This window comes from Macrotis lagotis, chromosome 1, assembly GCF_037893015.1.
Source record: "Macrotis lagotis isolate mMagLag1 chromosome 1, bilby.v1.9.chrom.fasta, whole genome shotgun sequence".
NCBI lineage: Eukaryota > Metazoa > Chordata > Mammalia > Peramelemorphia > Peramelidae > Macrotis > Macrotis lagotis.
The window spans coordinates 371,276,725-371,290,229 of record NC_133658.1 but is presented as its reverse complement, the minus strand read 5'-3'; the positions used below and the strand labels follow the sequence as shown (position 1 = coordinate 371,290,229).

At 45.6% G+C, this 13,505-nt stretch overlaps 1 protein-coding gene and 1 long non-coding RNA gene across 2 annotated transcripts; one reads left to right on the top strand and one right to left on the bottom strand.

The window, feature by feature from the left end:
• Positions 1-1,335: 1,335 nt before the first annotated feature.
• NKX2-5 (NK2 homeobox 5) lies at positions 1,336-6,719 on the bottom strand. The gene is made up of 2 exons (XM_074212394.1): positions 6,335-6,719; positions 1,336-3,596 (listed from the first exon to the last, which is right to left on the bottom strand). Exons 1-2 carry the CDS (start codon positions 6,687-6,689, stop codon positions 2,989-2,991), a joined length of 963 nt encoding a protein of 320 aa, XP_074068495.1. The 5' UTR covers positions 6,690-6,719; the 3' UTR covers positions 1,336-2,988.
• An 872-nt stretch (positions 6,720-7,591) lies between these two features.
• On the top strand, positions 7,592-10,074 carry LOC141518037 (uncharacterized). The gene is made up of 3 exons (XR_012477064.1): positions 7,592-7,824; positions 8,055-8,277; positions 9,844-10,074. It is a non-coding gene; the product is annotated as an uncharacterized LOC141518037 (long non-coding RNA).
• Positions 10,075-13,505: the final 3,431 nt, after the last annotated feature.

Below are 13,505 nucleotides of genomic sequence, written 5' to 3'. Positions count from 1 at the left end.
AATTGCATCTGTGGGTACACTTGGAGGCCCACCCTCCAAGTGGAGCGGATTACAGACTTTGCGGCGTGGTGGAAAGAGCGTCCGTCATTCTTATATAATCAGAAAAGCTGAGTTCCAATCCCAATTTTCACTTGCTAGAAAGTTATGAGACCTGGGCCAAGTAACTTAATTGTCTCAGCTTCCCCTGCCAGTGAGGGACAGAACTCTATCAGCTTGAATGTACTATATAAATGGGAGCTATTAATGTTCGGTCATTAGCCGCTTTAAAGGCAATCTCCCTGCCTTTAAAATGAGGCCCCTGGACTAGATTTCTTTCTAAGGACACCTCTAGCATTAAATTCAATGCGCTTGGTATGTGGATATATCTTCAACCTTTGAGACACCAGAACTGCTCGCTAGAATTGGTGCGATACAAACCTGCACAATAGAAAACTGGATTTGGCAAGCTTAGGATCTCCGTACCTGGCCCCGACAATGAGGCGGATAGCCTAGTGTTTTAGAGTCGAACTGCATCATCTTTTCAGTCGATTCTATAAACCTTTATTTCCCCTGGGCTCCAGATTTGTTTTTAGGTTCCTAGAGGACCTCAATTGTTTGCATGCTTGTCTTTGTGACATTTAGTCAGTCCTAAATGCTTATCAATCGATTGATTTCTTAAAACGAATTCGAACCATTTCACATGAAAATTAAGTTGATCTCTTAGACCGTGGCGAGGCAAACCTGTATATGTCCATATGCACATATAGATATGTGGTTAATATATGCACATATATAATATATATTCTCTAATGGACTGTGGTGAGGGTGGGGAGTAACAGTTCTAGGATTTAGGGAAGTCCCGAAAGCTGAGGAAGCGAGAATGAGAAGAAAGATAGGTAGAAATAGTTGTGGTGGTGGAAATAGCCTTGGATTTGTTAAACTAGAAAAAAAATGGGTTCTAGTCCGTCCCTGTGTGTCACTTTTTTATTTTCCGAGCCTTAGTTACCCTTCTACAATTCCCGTGTAGAATGGCAACTTTTTCTTATAAATGGGAACTGTATTGGTAGAAAAATAATTGGCTTCAGCTAGACTAAGATCTCTCTCCTACTTGAGTTCTTTAAAAGACTGCTGCAGTAATAGGATTGCAGTGCCAGGACGCCCAAAGAGTGTTGGAGATCTCCGCTTCAAAGAGGATAGTTGCATTTTGAGCCCTGGGTGATCACCCTTGGAAGAGCAGGTCCCCGGAACCACCAGATCAAGAGTAAAAGTGTCTCAGGAATGGGAATTTCTTGTTCTTTGTTCAAGAGAAGACTCGCTGGGTGGGAGGGAGGGAGGGAGGGAGAAAGAGCATATATATTCAAATGTGGAGGAGCGGAAAATATTGTAAAACAAAAGATATCAGTAAAAATAAGTAGTGGTGGGGAAGCAAAGAAAAACTCTCCGTGGAATCACTCCGCGTTCCCAAACTTGGATGGCTGATCAGACTAAAGAGGTGGGGGCGTTCAGGGAGACCCAGAAGGGTAGGAAAGCGGAGTGGTGTCTCGGAGGTCAGCTGAATAACCAATAGAAGTGGGCGAGGAAGCTACACAAAGTTAGGGTTGGAGAGAGAGATTAGTGTGGGGGAAATATCTCCAGAAAACGAATTGGAATTTCAACTGGCCTTAGTTGTGTGCCCTTGGGCTAGTTATCACACCTCTCTGAGTGTCGACCTTTCTCTTCAGTAAGATAATTATTTGCACCACCAACCTCATTGGATTGTATGACTCATACAACTGTAATGAAAAAATGTTGAGGTTTATAATTGGAAATTATATCGTTATTGTACTTATTAGGGGACTAAGAGTTACTGTAATTACTTCTGATATCTGCAATTACCCATTTCTGTTGGAGGCCTTGGGAGCTGAAAAAAGGAGATACTGCAGGGTTAGTTCACGCTCTTTAATGACAGGTCGGGGCGGGGTGATTAAGGTCTTGTTTCTTACAAACATTGAGGAAACACTTAAATAGGGTCAGCAGCCTAACCAGAGAGGTTGAGCTCTTGTCTCCAGCGCAGCAGATCCGGCAGTTCAGACAACAAAATTCGAGGCAGTCGCTCTAATTGGGGTAGGGGAAGAGAAGTTGGGGTGATGGTGAGCTTGCAAGGGCCAAATTTTGCGGGGACAGTTTCGGGTATTATGTCATTTGGTATTTGACAAAAGTGACTGTGGGCTTAGAATCTAATATTGCTCCTTCTCCCCCCTCCAGCCATCTGATTCTTAAAAACCAGTGGATTTTAGATGTGGGGAGGAGGTTTGATTCCCTTCGAATCCACTAACTTTGGTTGGAGGGGATGGGACCCCTAGACCTCAGACTCCCTGCCAGTTATTCTGGCCATGGAGTAAGATCTTTCTGATTGGTAATGATTGTGACTAGATGTCCTGACCCCTGATTATTGAGCGAGCCTCCCGGGAGCTGGGAGGGATTGCAGGGGCTGTATCCGGACTTCGGGGAACGGAATTGGAATGCCCCTCTCTCTGGTGGTTAGTTTTGGTTGCTGCTATACCCTCTGCCAACAGGCCGAGGGTTTTTACTCTATCCATCGCTGCAGGCCCAAGAAGGCACAGATAGAAATCCTTCGTTCTATAGCCGAATACTTTGTAATTTACAGGAAGGACGACCCCACTCACACAGCCCCTAGTCTGGGGCCAACGCTTTGTCCAGAGAGTCCCAGTTTGACATTGTAGAAATGACAGTAGGATTCTCCTGAAGTTCCCTTTCCTTTTCCGTCCCTCCTGGTCCTCTTTTTTTTTTTCCCAGCAGTCTAGGTTAGCTGCAGCTCCCGGGGTTAGACCGACAGGCTCTCCATTTGGCTCTCTCCAACCACGCTTAGCCTCCCTACCTTTCCAGCCAGATGGATAAAGGAGGAGGGGGTGGGAGCAGAGGAGCGTCAAGTGGTCGCAAAAGCCTGGAAACCTGCACTAGAAACCCTCTTCCCTCCCTCCACTCCTGGAAAGCCGGAGGCCGCTCTTCCTACCAGGCCCGGATCCCATGCAAAGTGGAGACCCCCGCGTTGCTCTGTGGAATAGGCGTCTGCACTGCATTCAAGTCCCCGACACTGAAGTTCACGAAGTTGTTGGCCGCTGCCGAGGGCTGCACTGCCTGCACTGAGGGATAACCGCAGTTGTAGTTAGGATTGCACGCTGGGCCGCTGTAGTTGGCATAGGCTGGGTAGGCGTTGTAGCTGTACGGGTTGATGCTGACGTTGTAGGGGGAGCTGTAGGGAGAAGAGTCTCCCAGGCAGGGCTTCCCGTCTCTCACCAGGACTGGCACGGCTATCCTCCTGGGCGGGGGGAGGCCCACCATCTCCAGAGTCTGGTCCTGTCTCTGTCTTTTACATTTGTACCTTCTGTTCTGGAACCAGATTTTGACCTGCGTGGAGGTGAGCTTCAGCACGCTGGCCAAGTGGTCTCTTTCCGGAGCCGACAGGTATTTCTGCTGTTTGAACCTTCTCTCCAGTTCATAGACCTGGGCCTGAGAGAACAGAACCCGGGGTTTCCGCCTTTTTCTTTGCCTTGGACGATCGGGGTCTTCTAAGTCCTTTTTTTCCAACTCCAGGTTCTTTTGCAGGGAACAAAGATCTGCCAGGAACAAGGAGGGAAAGGCTTGGTCAGGGGCAGTGAAAGGAGCTGAAGGGTTCATGTGGTGACTGGACAGGATGTGCAAAAACACAAAAATTGATTGTTGGGGACTTTTTCTGACTCTTGGAAAGCTTTTTAGGTTTTCATTTGTTTTGTTTTTAAATGTGAACACTTCATAGAGGAAGCCTTGCTTAGCTCTGAAAGGAGAAGCCAGCTATGGACAACTGTGGACATGAGACAGAGCATTCCTAGACAGAAAAGTAGATCTGTGGGTGGATGGAAGAACCTTAAAATCCACTATTTAAACGCTCGAAAGGATCTTAACGACTCTTCAGAGATGGGCAAGACTCCTTCAATTTTAAAATGAAGGAACTGAGGTCACGAAATTGAAATCGGAAAGTGGCTTGTCTGGGGGAAGCCTAAGTTAATAAATGGCCGAAGGAGGACACAAACTCGAATCTTTTGCCAAATCTCTTGCTCTTTCCACTAGACTTTACAGTCCGTTGTAGTACAAAAAGGGGGAAAAAATGAAGGAAGAAAGGAAAGGAAGGAAAAGAAAAATTGGTTCACTGACGAATTTTTTTTCCGCTGAAGAGCAAGAGGATCAGGGTTCGACTACCGGCTCTATCACTTTGCTACCTCCCATTTTGGCAAAAATAAAAAAAACCCCAAAGCCCCCTCCCCCTTATTAGTAGGTTGTAGGTTGGATGAGATGATGAAGGTTTATCATCCCACGAACCTTAGGGGGGTTGTGAACTTTACTAGTTCTGTCTAAATCTGTTTAAATACTAATTTAGTCTTTAGAGAAACCAAGAGGCCTGAAACTTTAGCCTTGTTGCTGCCGCATGTGTATTCAAATCTGTTATTATTCAGCTCTGTCCACTGACTTCTTTCTAACTTTTCAGCCTACCTGCCTTGCTGACCCTGGACAAAGCTTGAAGCTCATATTTTTACTGGGTCCCATGATTGCAAACCGAAATCTTTGTTTAGCAACTGCTATTCTCGAAATACCTTGTTTGTCCCAAGTCTAAGGGTCTGTGGTGTCCTTATCCACCACTTCTGTGAAGAAACCCAAGGTTAGAGAAGCAAGCTCACATTTGCTCTGAAGTTTCCAGAGCAAAAATGAACAATCCTTTAATGGAAGGTAATGAAAACATTTCCCCCCCCGTTTAACTGATGAGAAAACTGAGTGAAAGAAACTCTAGCAGTTCACGGCCTCACAGTAGAACCTATTAGGGGCTAGATCGACGGACTTCCAAGTCAGTTTTTCATTGCCCCACGCTGAGAATGCAAAACCTTCCGCTTCAGTTCCGAGAACCCGCTCTTTACGAAGAAATTATAGATTTGCCTAGCTTGCTTAGAGTTTTTCCGCCTCGGCCTCGCCCGGCCTTTACTGACCCTCCGTGCCGCGTTTCCGGGCCTGGGGTTCGATTTGGCCGGGATGAGAGCATCATTATCTATTGGCTATGGGTCAGACAAACTCAATAACGGGCCACCTGGTGTACCCGGCGATAGCGGGTCGGTGAGTACAGCCTCTTCGAACTGTGGACAACCAAAGGATGGGGGGGGGGGGGGGGGGGGGGGGGAGAAGGGGCGGGGAAGGAGGCGATGTAGCAAAAACTTTTGCCTCTTTTTAGAGGACAGGTCTGAAATTTTCTAAAACATGACAATTTAAACTTTGTTGTAGAAAGGGACTCCAGAGTTCACTGGTGCCATCTACGAATGTAATACTTTCCAAAAATAATTCTTAAACCAGTTTTCTCTGCCCCACCCTTTCCATCACTGCTAGATTCCCTCTTTCTTAGGTCCGCAATATTAGGTCTCACATTTATATAGGCCTCATTGTTCATAGGGTGCGTTACAAACTTTATTTGATTTCATTCCTATAATAACTCTGATGGAAGCAATACAAGTAACGTTATCCCTGTTCTATAGTAGATAAAACTGTGGCTTGCCCAAGGTCACATGATAGCAGAACTGGGATTGGAACCCAGGTTCTCTGACTTCGTATTCCGCAGCTTCCCCGATGCAATCAAACTACGGCAAGTAGTGGTAACTTTGGAGAGATGTTGCTGAACGAAGTCCCCTCGGATAAAGAGTTTGGTCTTATTTACTATATAGCATATGCTTACACAGCATCCACAAAGCTGTGTATATTATACAACACCAGTTGAAGGGAAAAAAGGGGGTGCCCCTTGGCGCTTTTTTTTACTTATTTTGTAGATTTTAAAGATGAATGATAACAAGGGTGCAAAAAGATGTTAGGTGAGTAGCATACACTATAAATGTGAGACTCAGAATTGCCTCAGGCTGGACCTGATCAAAATTTCGTCCTAGTGCCTCTCGGAGTTCCTGCACCTCCCCCGTAAATCAGAGTGAAACCCAACCTTCTTCTCGGTTAGAGTGAAACTTTCCCCTTGCCCCCGGTTTCTGTCTTTCTCTCTTTTCCTCTTTCTGTTTATCTCTTTCAAATTTTCTCCAGGCATAGTTTCGAAAACTCTGGGGTTTAGAATTAAAACGGATCCCAAGAGAGGGATCATCTTTCTCACTCCCCCCTCCCCCTACTTAGAAGACAATGGATCATCCTCTTCTTTCCCCTCCCCCACACTTCCTCCCCAATTCAGCTAAGGACGATTGTCCTGGACTGGCTCCGTAACAAAAGTGCTCTGTGGCCGCGAACCCCAGACCGGTTCCGGTAGCCCCAGAGTGACCCGCACACCCTGCAGTGCGCTCTTTACCTTTCTTGTCAGCTTTGGGTTCCTTGGCCGGCTCCATGTGCGCGTAGCTCTTCCCGTAGAAGGCAGCGGGGAAGGCTGGGCAGTGCTTGGCCGAGCCCAGCCCCTCGGTCAGAGTCAGCTCCTGGAGGCCGGCGGTCTCCGGGCCGCCGTATGCCTCCTGCTTGAAGGCTGCCAGCATGCAGGACGCAGGGGGCAGGCTGGCCTCCAGGCGCGCGGGGAGCTCCATGGCCGCTAGGCTCCGTCGCCTCCGCTCCTCCTCCTCCTCTTGCTGCTGCTCCTGTCGCTGTTCCAACTCCAGGTTAAGGATGTCCTTGACGGAGAACGGGGTGCTGGTGCCCGCAGAGCTGGCGAACATGGTGGGCGGCGCCCCACGGGCTCAGAGGGCCGCGTGGCCGCAGCCCGCCCACAGGAGAGGCGCCCCTAGCCCTGCCTGGAGAGCCCACATCATTCCAGCCTTAGCCTTGACTTCAGATGGGCAGGGGGGGAGCAGGTAGGACAGACCATAAGGAAAAAGAAGGAGGGACTAGACCACTTTTTGGGTAACTTTAGCTTGCCATTGGTCAATCAGCCAGTGATGACATGACAGATGAGGAGTTTCTTGTCACCTAATATAGTAATACGGCTCCAAAAACAACCCAACTTTTTTAAAGGGGCCGCATCCCCTTTCTCCTCCCCACCCCCCGAAAAGTAATCCAGAGCCTGATTCTTCAAAGTGAAAAAATAAAATTCGAGGGAATTTCCTGCCCTGAACAAGTAACAGAAGGGTCGTTCTGTTTTAGAAACTCTCCGAGCTTCATTTGCACTCAAAATAGCGAAGCAGAAATGGGGGGGGGGGGGGAGGTAGCTTGTAGGTATGGGGCTAGTTGCTTTCAGTGAGCCCCTTGAATTTTCAGTAACAAGTGTCAGGGGAAAGAAAGAGAAGAGAGGGATGCCATAGCCATTAGGAACATCAGAGCTGAAAAAAATCCTTAGAAAATCATTTGGCCACACAACATCGCTTCCCACTTCCAACCAGTGTTCTTTCCACTACACCAGAAGGAACTTTTCCCCCTTTTACTCTTACTCTTAGTCTTGTTGATTAAATAGCAATTGAGCCATCCTTCTTAGATCCTTCTGATTAACTGCCCTTTGTATTCTGGAATAGTGAGACAAGAAACAGAAAATTGAGAAAGTGGCATTAAAAAGAGGAGAGAACTCTAGAAGATGCCTCACTAAGTTGTAGTTATGAGTTTTTGGCATAGATGGTTGGGTGCATTATCCTTCCCATGATAGTGGCAGCTCAGTGACTTAGTAAACCTTGACTAAACTGTCCCTCCACACATTTACACTCCACCCCCTTTCAATTGTGGACTCTTTTTCATCCTTCTGAAGATGACCTAGAAATGAGTTCAGCCTGATCCAGACGGGAACAATGAAACTAATGTCAAACAGGATGCAGGTGGATGAACAGAGAACAGATCTTCTCTCAACTGGAGAAGGGAAGAGAGGAGGTGATAGTCCCTATTGCCTGGCTTAATCGTTTCCTGGTTTTTTCCTAAACCGTTTAGCTTGGGGAAATGGGGTTGCTCAGCCTCACTGCCTACTGCAGGTAGGGAGGGGAGGGGGAGAAAAGAAAATGTGAACACATTCAAGTGGTTGTGTAACAGGGTCTCTTGGTGGAACACAAGTTCAAATCTACAAACACTAAATGAGTGTCAACTGGCTGAGGACTCTTTCCTAGGTGGAGGCTTTGATACATATGTTCCAGGAGGGCCAGAGTCTTCACGCAGCAGCAACCCTGCTTCTTTCCTTACTCCTCCTCCCACATACACCAACAACCAGAGTAGGAGAAGGAAGAAGTCTGGGTGGCTCTGTTCTGGGGCATTCTACTGGCGGATGGAAGAAAGAAGGTTGTCAGGAAGAGGGAAGCAGCATGAAGCTTGATCCTTCTGAGTGCCAGGCAAGTTTTCCCATTTCAGGTTCAGTCTTCAACCTCACAGGACCATTAATGCTTATATATGTGTGTGTGTATATGTGCGCATGTATACACACACACATATATAAACCTATCAATGTTTCCAAAAATGTGGGATGGGATTGGGGGAATTCTGGTGGAAGCCCTTCACAGATGCTCCCTGAATGCAACTCTTCTTTTTGCTTTTTTTTTTTTAATAACGCAGCATCGGGGTTAAGTGACTTGCCCAAGGTCACACAGCTAGGTAATTCTTAAGTGTCTGAGGCCAGATTTGAACTCAGGTCCTCCTGACTCCAGGGGCTGGTGCTCTATCCACGGTGCCACCTCACTGGCCCCCTCCATAGAACTCTTGAAGAGTTTCCTGGGGGCAATAAGAAGTTAAATGGCCTGCCTGAAGTCGTGTAGACAATATGTATCAGAAGCAGAACTTGGCATCAGATCAGTACTGTCAACTGCACTAGGGAAGCTTTTCAAAGCTAAATAATAGCAATGACATGTGAATTCACATTTCTAAAGGTTTTGCAAATCTAAAATTTTCTCTGAACACTTCAGGAGGTAAGAAGACATTCTCCTCCAGATAACTAGAGACTTCAAAAAACAAAACAAACCACAATTTTTAAAAGGTGGAATATCTTGAAAATTAAGTCAATTGACAATGTTGGCCTTAAGGAACCCAGGAAGAATCAATAAGCAGCTATAATCTTGCCTTAGTTGGACCTCGTAAATGAAGATATCAGGGAACAGGGAAAGCACTGGATTTGGTGACCTGGGAGTCTTGGCTCTGTGGGACCTTGTGCAAGTCACTCTTCTTTTCTCAGTTCAGTTTCATCATCTTAATTATGAGAAAAACTGAACCAAATGATTTCTTCCTGTTTGAACAGTCCATGCAGCTCTGTGATTGAAGGTTTCTGATCATCAGATAAACTTGAATTTGGGGAAAGAAATTTCTATCATTTCCTCGCTGTTGCAGAAACCAGGCCTTCTTCAAGGCCACAGACTATGTTAATGTTTGGCAGAGTAGCAGTTTTTCAAATTTGATTTCCCCAGTTTTCAGGGTCAAAAGTGGAAAACACTCTTGGACCCAGTTTCTATCCCAGGGCTGTGTTTATGAAATCCTTTGCCTGGCAGAACATCCTAAGATTGAGAGGCAAGGGCAAATAATACTCTGCCCATTTTACAGACTAGGGAAACTTAGAAAACTGAGTGAGCTGCTCAGAGTCAGCTATCTCAGAAGGGTCCTTGAAGTGGGGATTCAAAACATGTTGATAAAGTTGGATAGCCTGCCCAATGGACAGGAAGATTGGATTTGTAGGCAAAGAACCTGGGCATGAATTTCAACTCTTCTATTTACAAGGTGTAAGACCTTGGTTGGACAAATAATTTTCTGGGTCTCAAAAACAAGGAGGTTACATTGAATTGTCTCTAAGATCACTTCTAGTTCGCAGGGTAGGGTCTCCTAATACCAGTATTTTTTTTCAGCATATTATGGCTTCTCTCCTGTAACCAGTCTAAAGGCATCTTTATTCTTTTAATTCTGTTTGTGACTTATAGGCAGTCAAGGTCATAGGCCAGTTCCCCATTTCCTCACTGCAAGACCCCATTATCCACATGGACCAGATTGCCTAAGAGGTGCGATTTTTAAAGAATAAAAAATAAAACAAAAAGCAAAAAAGTTTTCTCTTCCTGGCTCTGTTGACTCCAGTTTGATTCTACCTTTATTTCTGTATTGGCTTTCAAGTGTGGCCTGAAAGCCTGAGTCTCCCCATAATTCATACTATCCAGTTATCTGCATTTCTAAGGAATTATTTTTGCTCTTTATCCCTCTTCTCCACTGTCTTCCAACCCAATGTGTGAAGATAGACGCCTTGTCCCTGGCCTGCCTTCAATTGCGTTTAACCCTTTAAAACCTGTCTCAACCTGAACTTCCTGACCTTTAAGGAAAGTGTTTTGGGTAAGAGAGGGAGGAGGGAAGCGTATAAGTCTCAGAGGCGCTGATTTCTGGCAGAAGAGCAATATCCGATTCAATTAAAACTCTTGCGGAAAAAGGGTTGGGTAGCTGGTGTCCTCAGAGCTTTTTGAAATGACTCGAACTCTTCGGCCCGGGCTCGCGTTGACAGTTTGAAAGATTAGCGGGCTCAGACGCCTGAAATATTACCATTTAATGGGGGACAGACAGCGTGGCAGTCGAAACGCGCATCCGGGATCCAGGGTTTCTGAATGAACCTTCTAGGGAAAGGGTTTCCCTTCTCCTTGAGGCCAACTTATCCTATGATTTGTTTAAAACTTGTAGCCCTTGTTCCTGAAGGAAAAAAAGAAAAAGAAAGAACTACTCCAAAAATCTCCCCAATTTCTTTACAAGTCCCTTAACTACTTGAGACGACAGAAGATCCAAGATTTCTTTAACCTTGTCGCAGCAGGTAGGCGTCCTTTCCTCAAAGAAGAGGAAGACATAGACTTTATGAATCACGGGAACTCGTTATCCAGTAGAATCATAAATTCGCTGTACAGAAAATGTCTTGAGCAATTTGCATCTCTTCCTACAAAGGCCAAGCACATCAGAAGATATCCAGAATTCTCTAATTTATTCCTAGAGGTTCATAGATATAATTCATAAACTAAAAAGTTTAGCTCTGGAAAGGACCATAGAATAGAGGATGTTAAAGAGTAAAATATGGAATATTAGAGAGTGAAAGGGGATCTTAGCACATATATTTATTAAAAAATTAAAACTGAAATAATACCGCATGCTAGAGCTAGAAGACTTTATGGAATCTTAGAACAAAGAATTGAAAGCAACATTATAAAACAATAGAAGAACATGGACCATTAGAGCTGGAAGTGACCTTAAAAATAGAATGTTCGAAGGGACTTGAGACATTGTTTAATTTGAAAATTCATTGAGGAAACTGAGGCTGTGCAATGTCATTTGGAGATTATTCAATTTCTCAAAAGACAGATTTATTTAAGAGACCTAACTCTCAATGCCCCCCCCCCCCCCTTTTTTTAACTGGTCTGTTCGGGATAGGTCAATCAAATGACCCGAGAGTTTCGCTATGAAACACTGTAAGAACCATCCTATAAATACATGTAACACTCCACTTTCCTCTGAGAAAGATAACTCAAATTAGATTTATCAGAATCACTCAGATTGACATTCCTGGGTAGTCTTTGGAATTGTCCAGGCTCGAGTTAGATTCCAGAGAGCCAAATTTAAGAAAGGCTCGGACGTGTTTTTCTAAGAGAGCTTTGCACTTATAAAATATTATTAATTGAAGACCGGCAGAGATCCCGGCGGCTCTGGGCTCCTCCGCTCCTCCTTTCCCGCAATCAATATGGCCCCAGTTGCTCAAGGTATATATGATTAATTGAAAGATAAGCAGGAACTATCATTTGGAATGTCATTAATGCTCTCGGGAGACATTCATTGGAGACAGACCACGTTATCCTCCGTTTTATCTTCAACAATGCATCACTTTCAGTACTGTATTTTAGAAACAAATGGGAGTTTGGTCTGCAGCGTTTGCTTGGTGTTTATATTTTTGGAAGAATCACAACTCGTGGGAGTCCCGGGCTGGGCCCCCTGATAAATGAACATTAGCACTTTTTAGAACTACTGTATCAACAGAGGGGCTGCAGTGCAGCAATAATTGGTGAAAAAGCAAACAGTCGGCAAAGAGCGTGGCTCTGCACTTTGTCCAACTGATTGATGAAGGAAGGATCCGTTGACGCGGCCTCTGGAGCTTTCCAGGTCGGGGGCCTGGACGCCCCTTTAGCCTTGAGTTTTCCTCGCCTGCCAAATGAAAGCAAGAGGAAAGTGGGGTCCGCGAGTAGGGACAAACGGCACTGCCTTCCTTCTCAGAATTACGGAAACAAAATTCTGAGGCTTTCGATGGCCGGTGGGTGGGGGTCTGGTAAGAAAATAAGTCAGGAAGCCAAGAGCAGTTGGCAGGATTTTTGCTCGGTTTGACCTCTGTCTTTCGGATAATTCCCATGAAGAACCTGGAACCCACAGCCGGATTGTGGCCAGGAACCTAAAATTTTTCCTTCACCTCAAGGCGGCCCAAAGTGCACTCCAACGTCTTTGCAACCTCCGGGCGGGGGGGGGGGGGGGGATGGAACTCTTAACTTCCAGAATGCTGGGTTAGGAAGCTAACTGTGCAGCCCCAGCTGCGGGATTGGGGTGACTGAATTCAGCGTCTTCGAGGAGGGGCGAATACCATAAAGCTTTGGGAACTTTCGAGTACTACTATTATGGTGGCCTTCTCCTAGTCTGAATGACCTGTGTGAATGAGGGGGTTGAGGTAAAGAGACAGAAATACAAAGGGATATAGACAGATAAAGAGAAAAGCAAAGAAGAAAAACGTTGGGGGTTGGAGTAGAGGTTTTGTGGTTGGAGAGGCAAGCAAAACAAAACCAGACCAAACCCAGAAGCTAGTAGCTTGAGACTGGCTGTCACTCTCTGAGCACCCCCACTGAGCAGGAGACTAGCTGTCACTCAAGTTGTGCAACGTGGATTCACCTCTTTGAGTAGTAGTTTCCTCTTCTTCAAACTGATGGTCGTAATATCTGCACAGCTTCCCCTCGGGATTTATGTCAGGAGCAAATGGGATCACAGATGTAAAATTATTTGCAAACAGCAAAGGACATTAGGCCAATTATTCTTGCGTTTCTGCTTCTTTTCCTTATTATTATTATTAATATTTCCTGCTCAAAGTCTGACTTTTTGAGGGACGCATAGATTGAAGACCTTTGTTTCCTTAAATTAACCTCGATCCTTCTTCCTCAAAGTGCAGGAAATGGAAATAAAGAGCCCCAGCTGCTACCAAACTGCTGTTATCTGCCCAAGGGCTCTGTTTATGCACAAACCAGGGCCTAGGACTGTAGACTGGCCTCTAATGAGTACCTCGCACTTAAGGTGCAGTGCCCAATTAGGGGCTATTGTTTTTCAGAAATGAGAGATTAGCTTTTCCTGCAATAAACTTTTGACAATTTTGCTAGGTTGAGTTTTGCCCCTGGCCTAGACAGCTAAGAGAGCTCAGGCGAAGTGGGCCTGGGAAGCTTTGAGTAGATCTATCAAGACTTTACTAAGAACCTCCTCCCCCTCTCCTTAAAAGGTTTTTGGAGACTGGTCTAGCCTCTTGTTCAGTCTTAAACTCACAGAGATTGTCAAGAAGTACAGTGGTGAAGGAAAGGGAGGCCTACCTAAGGGGAAAGGAG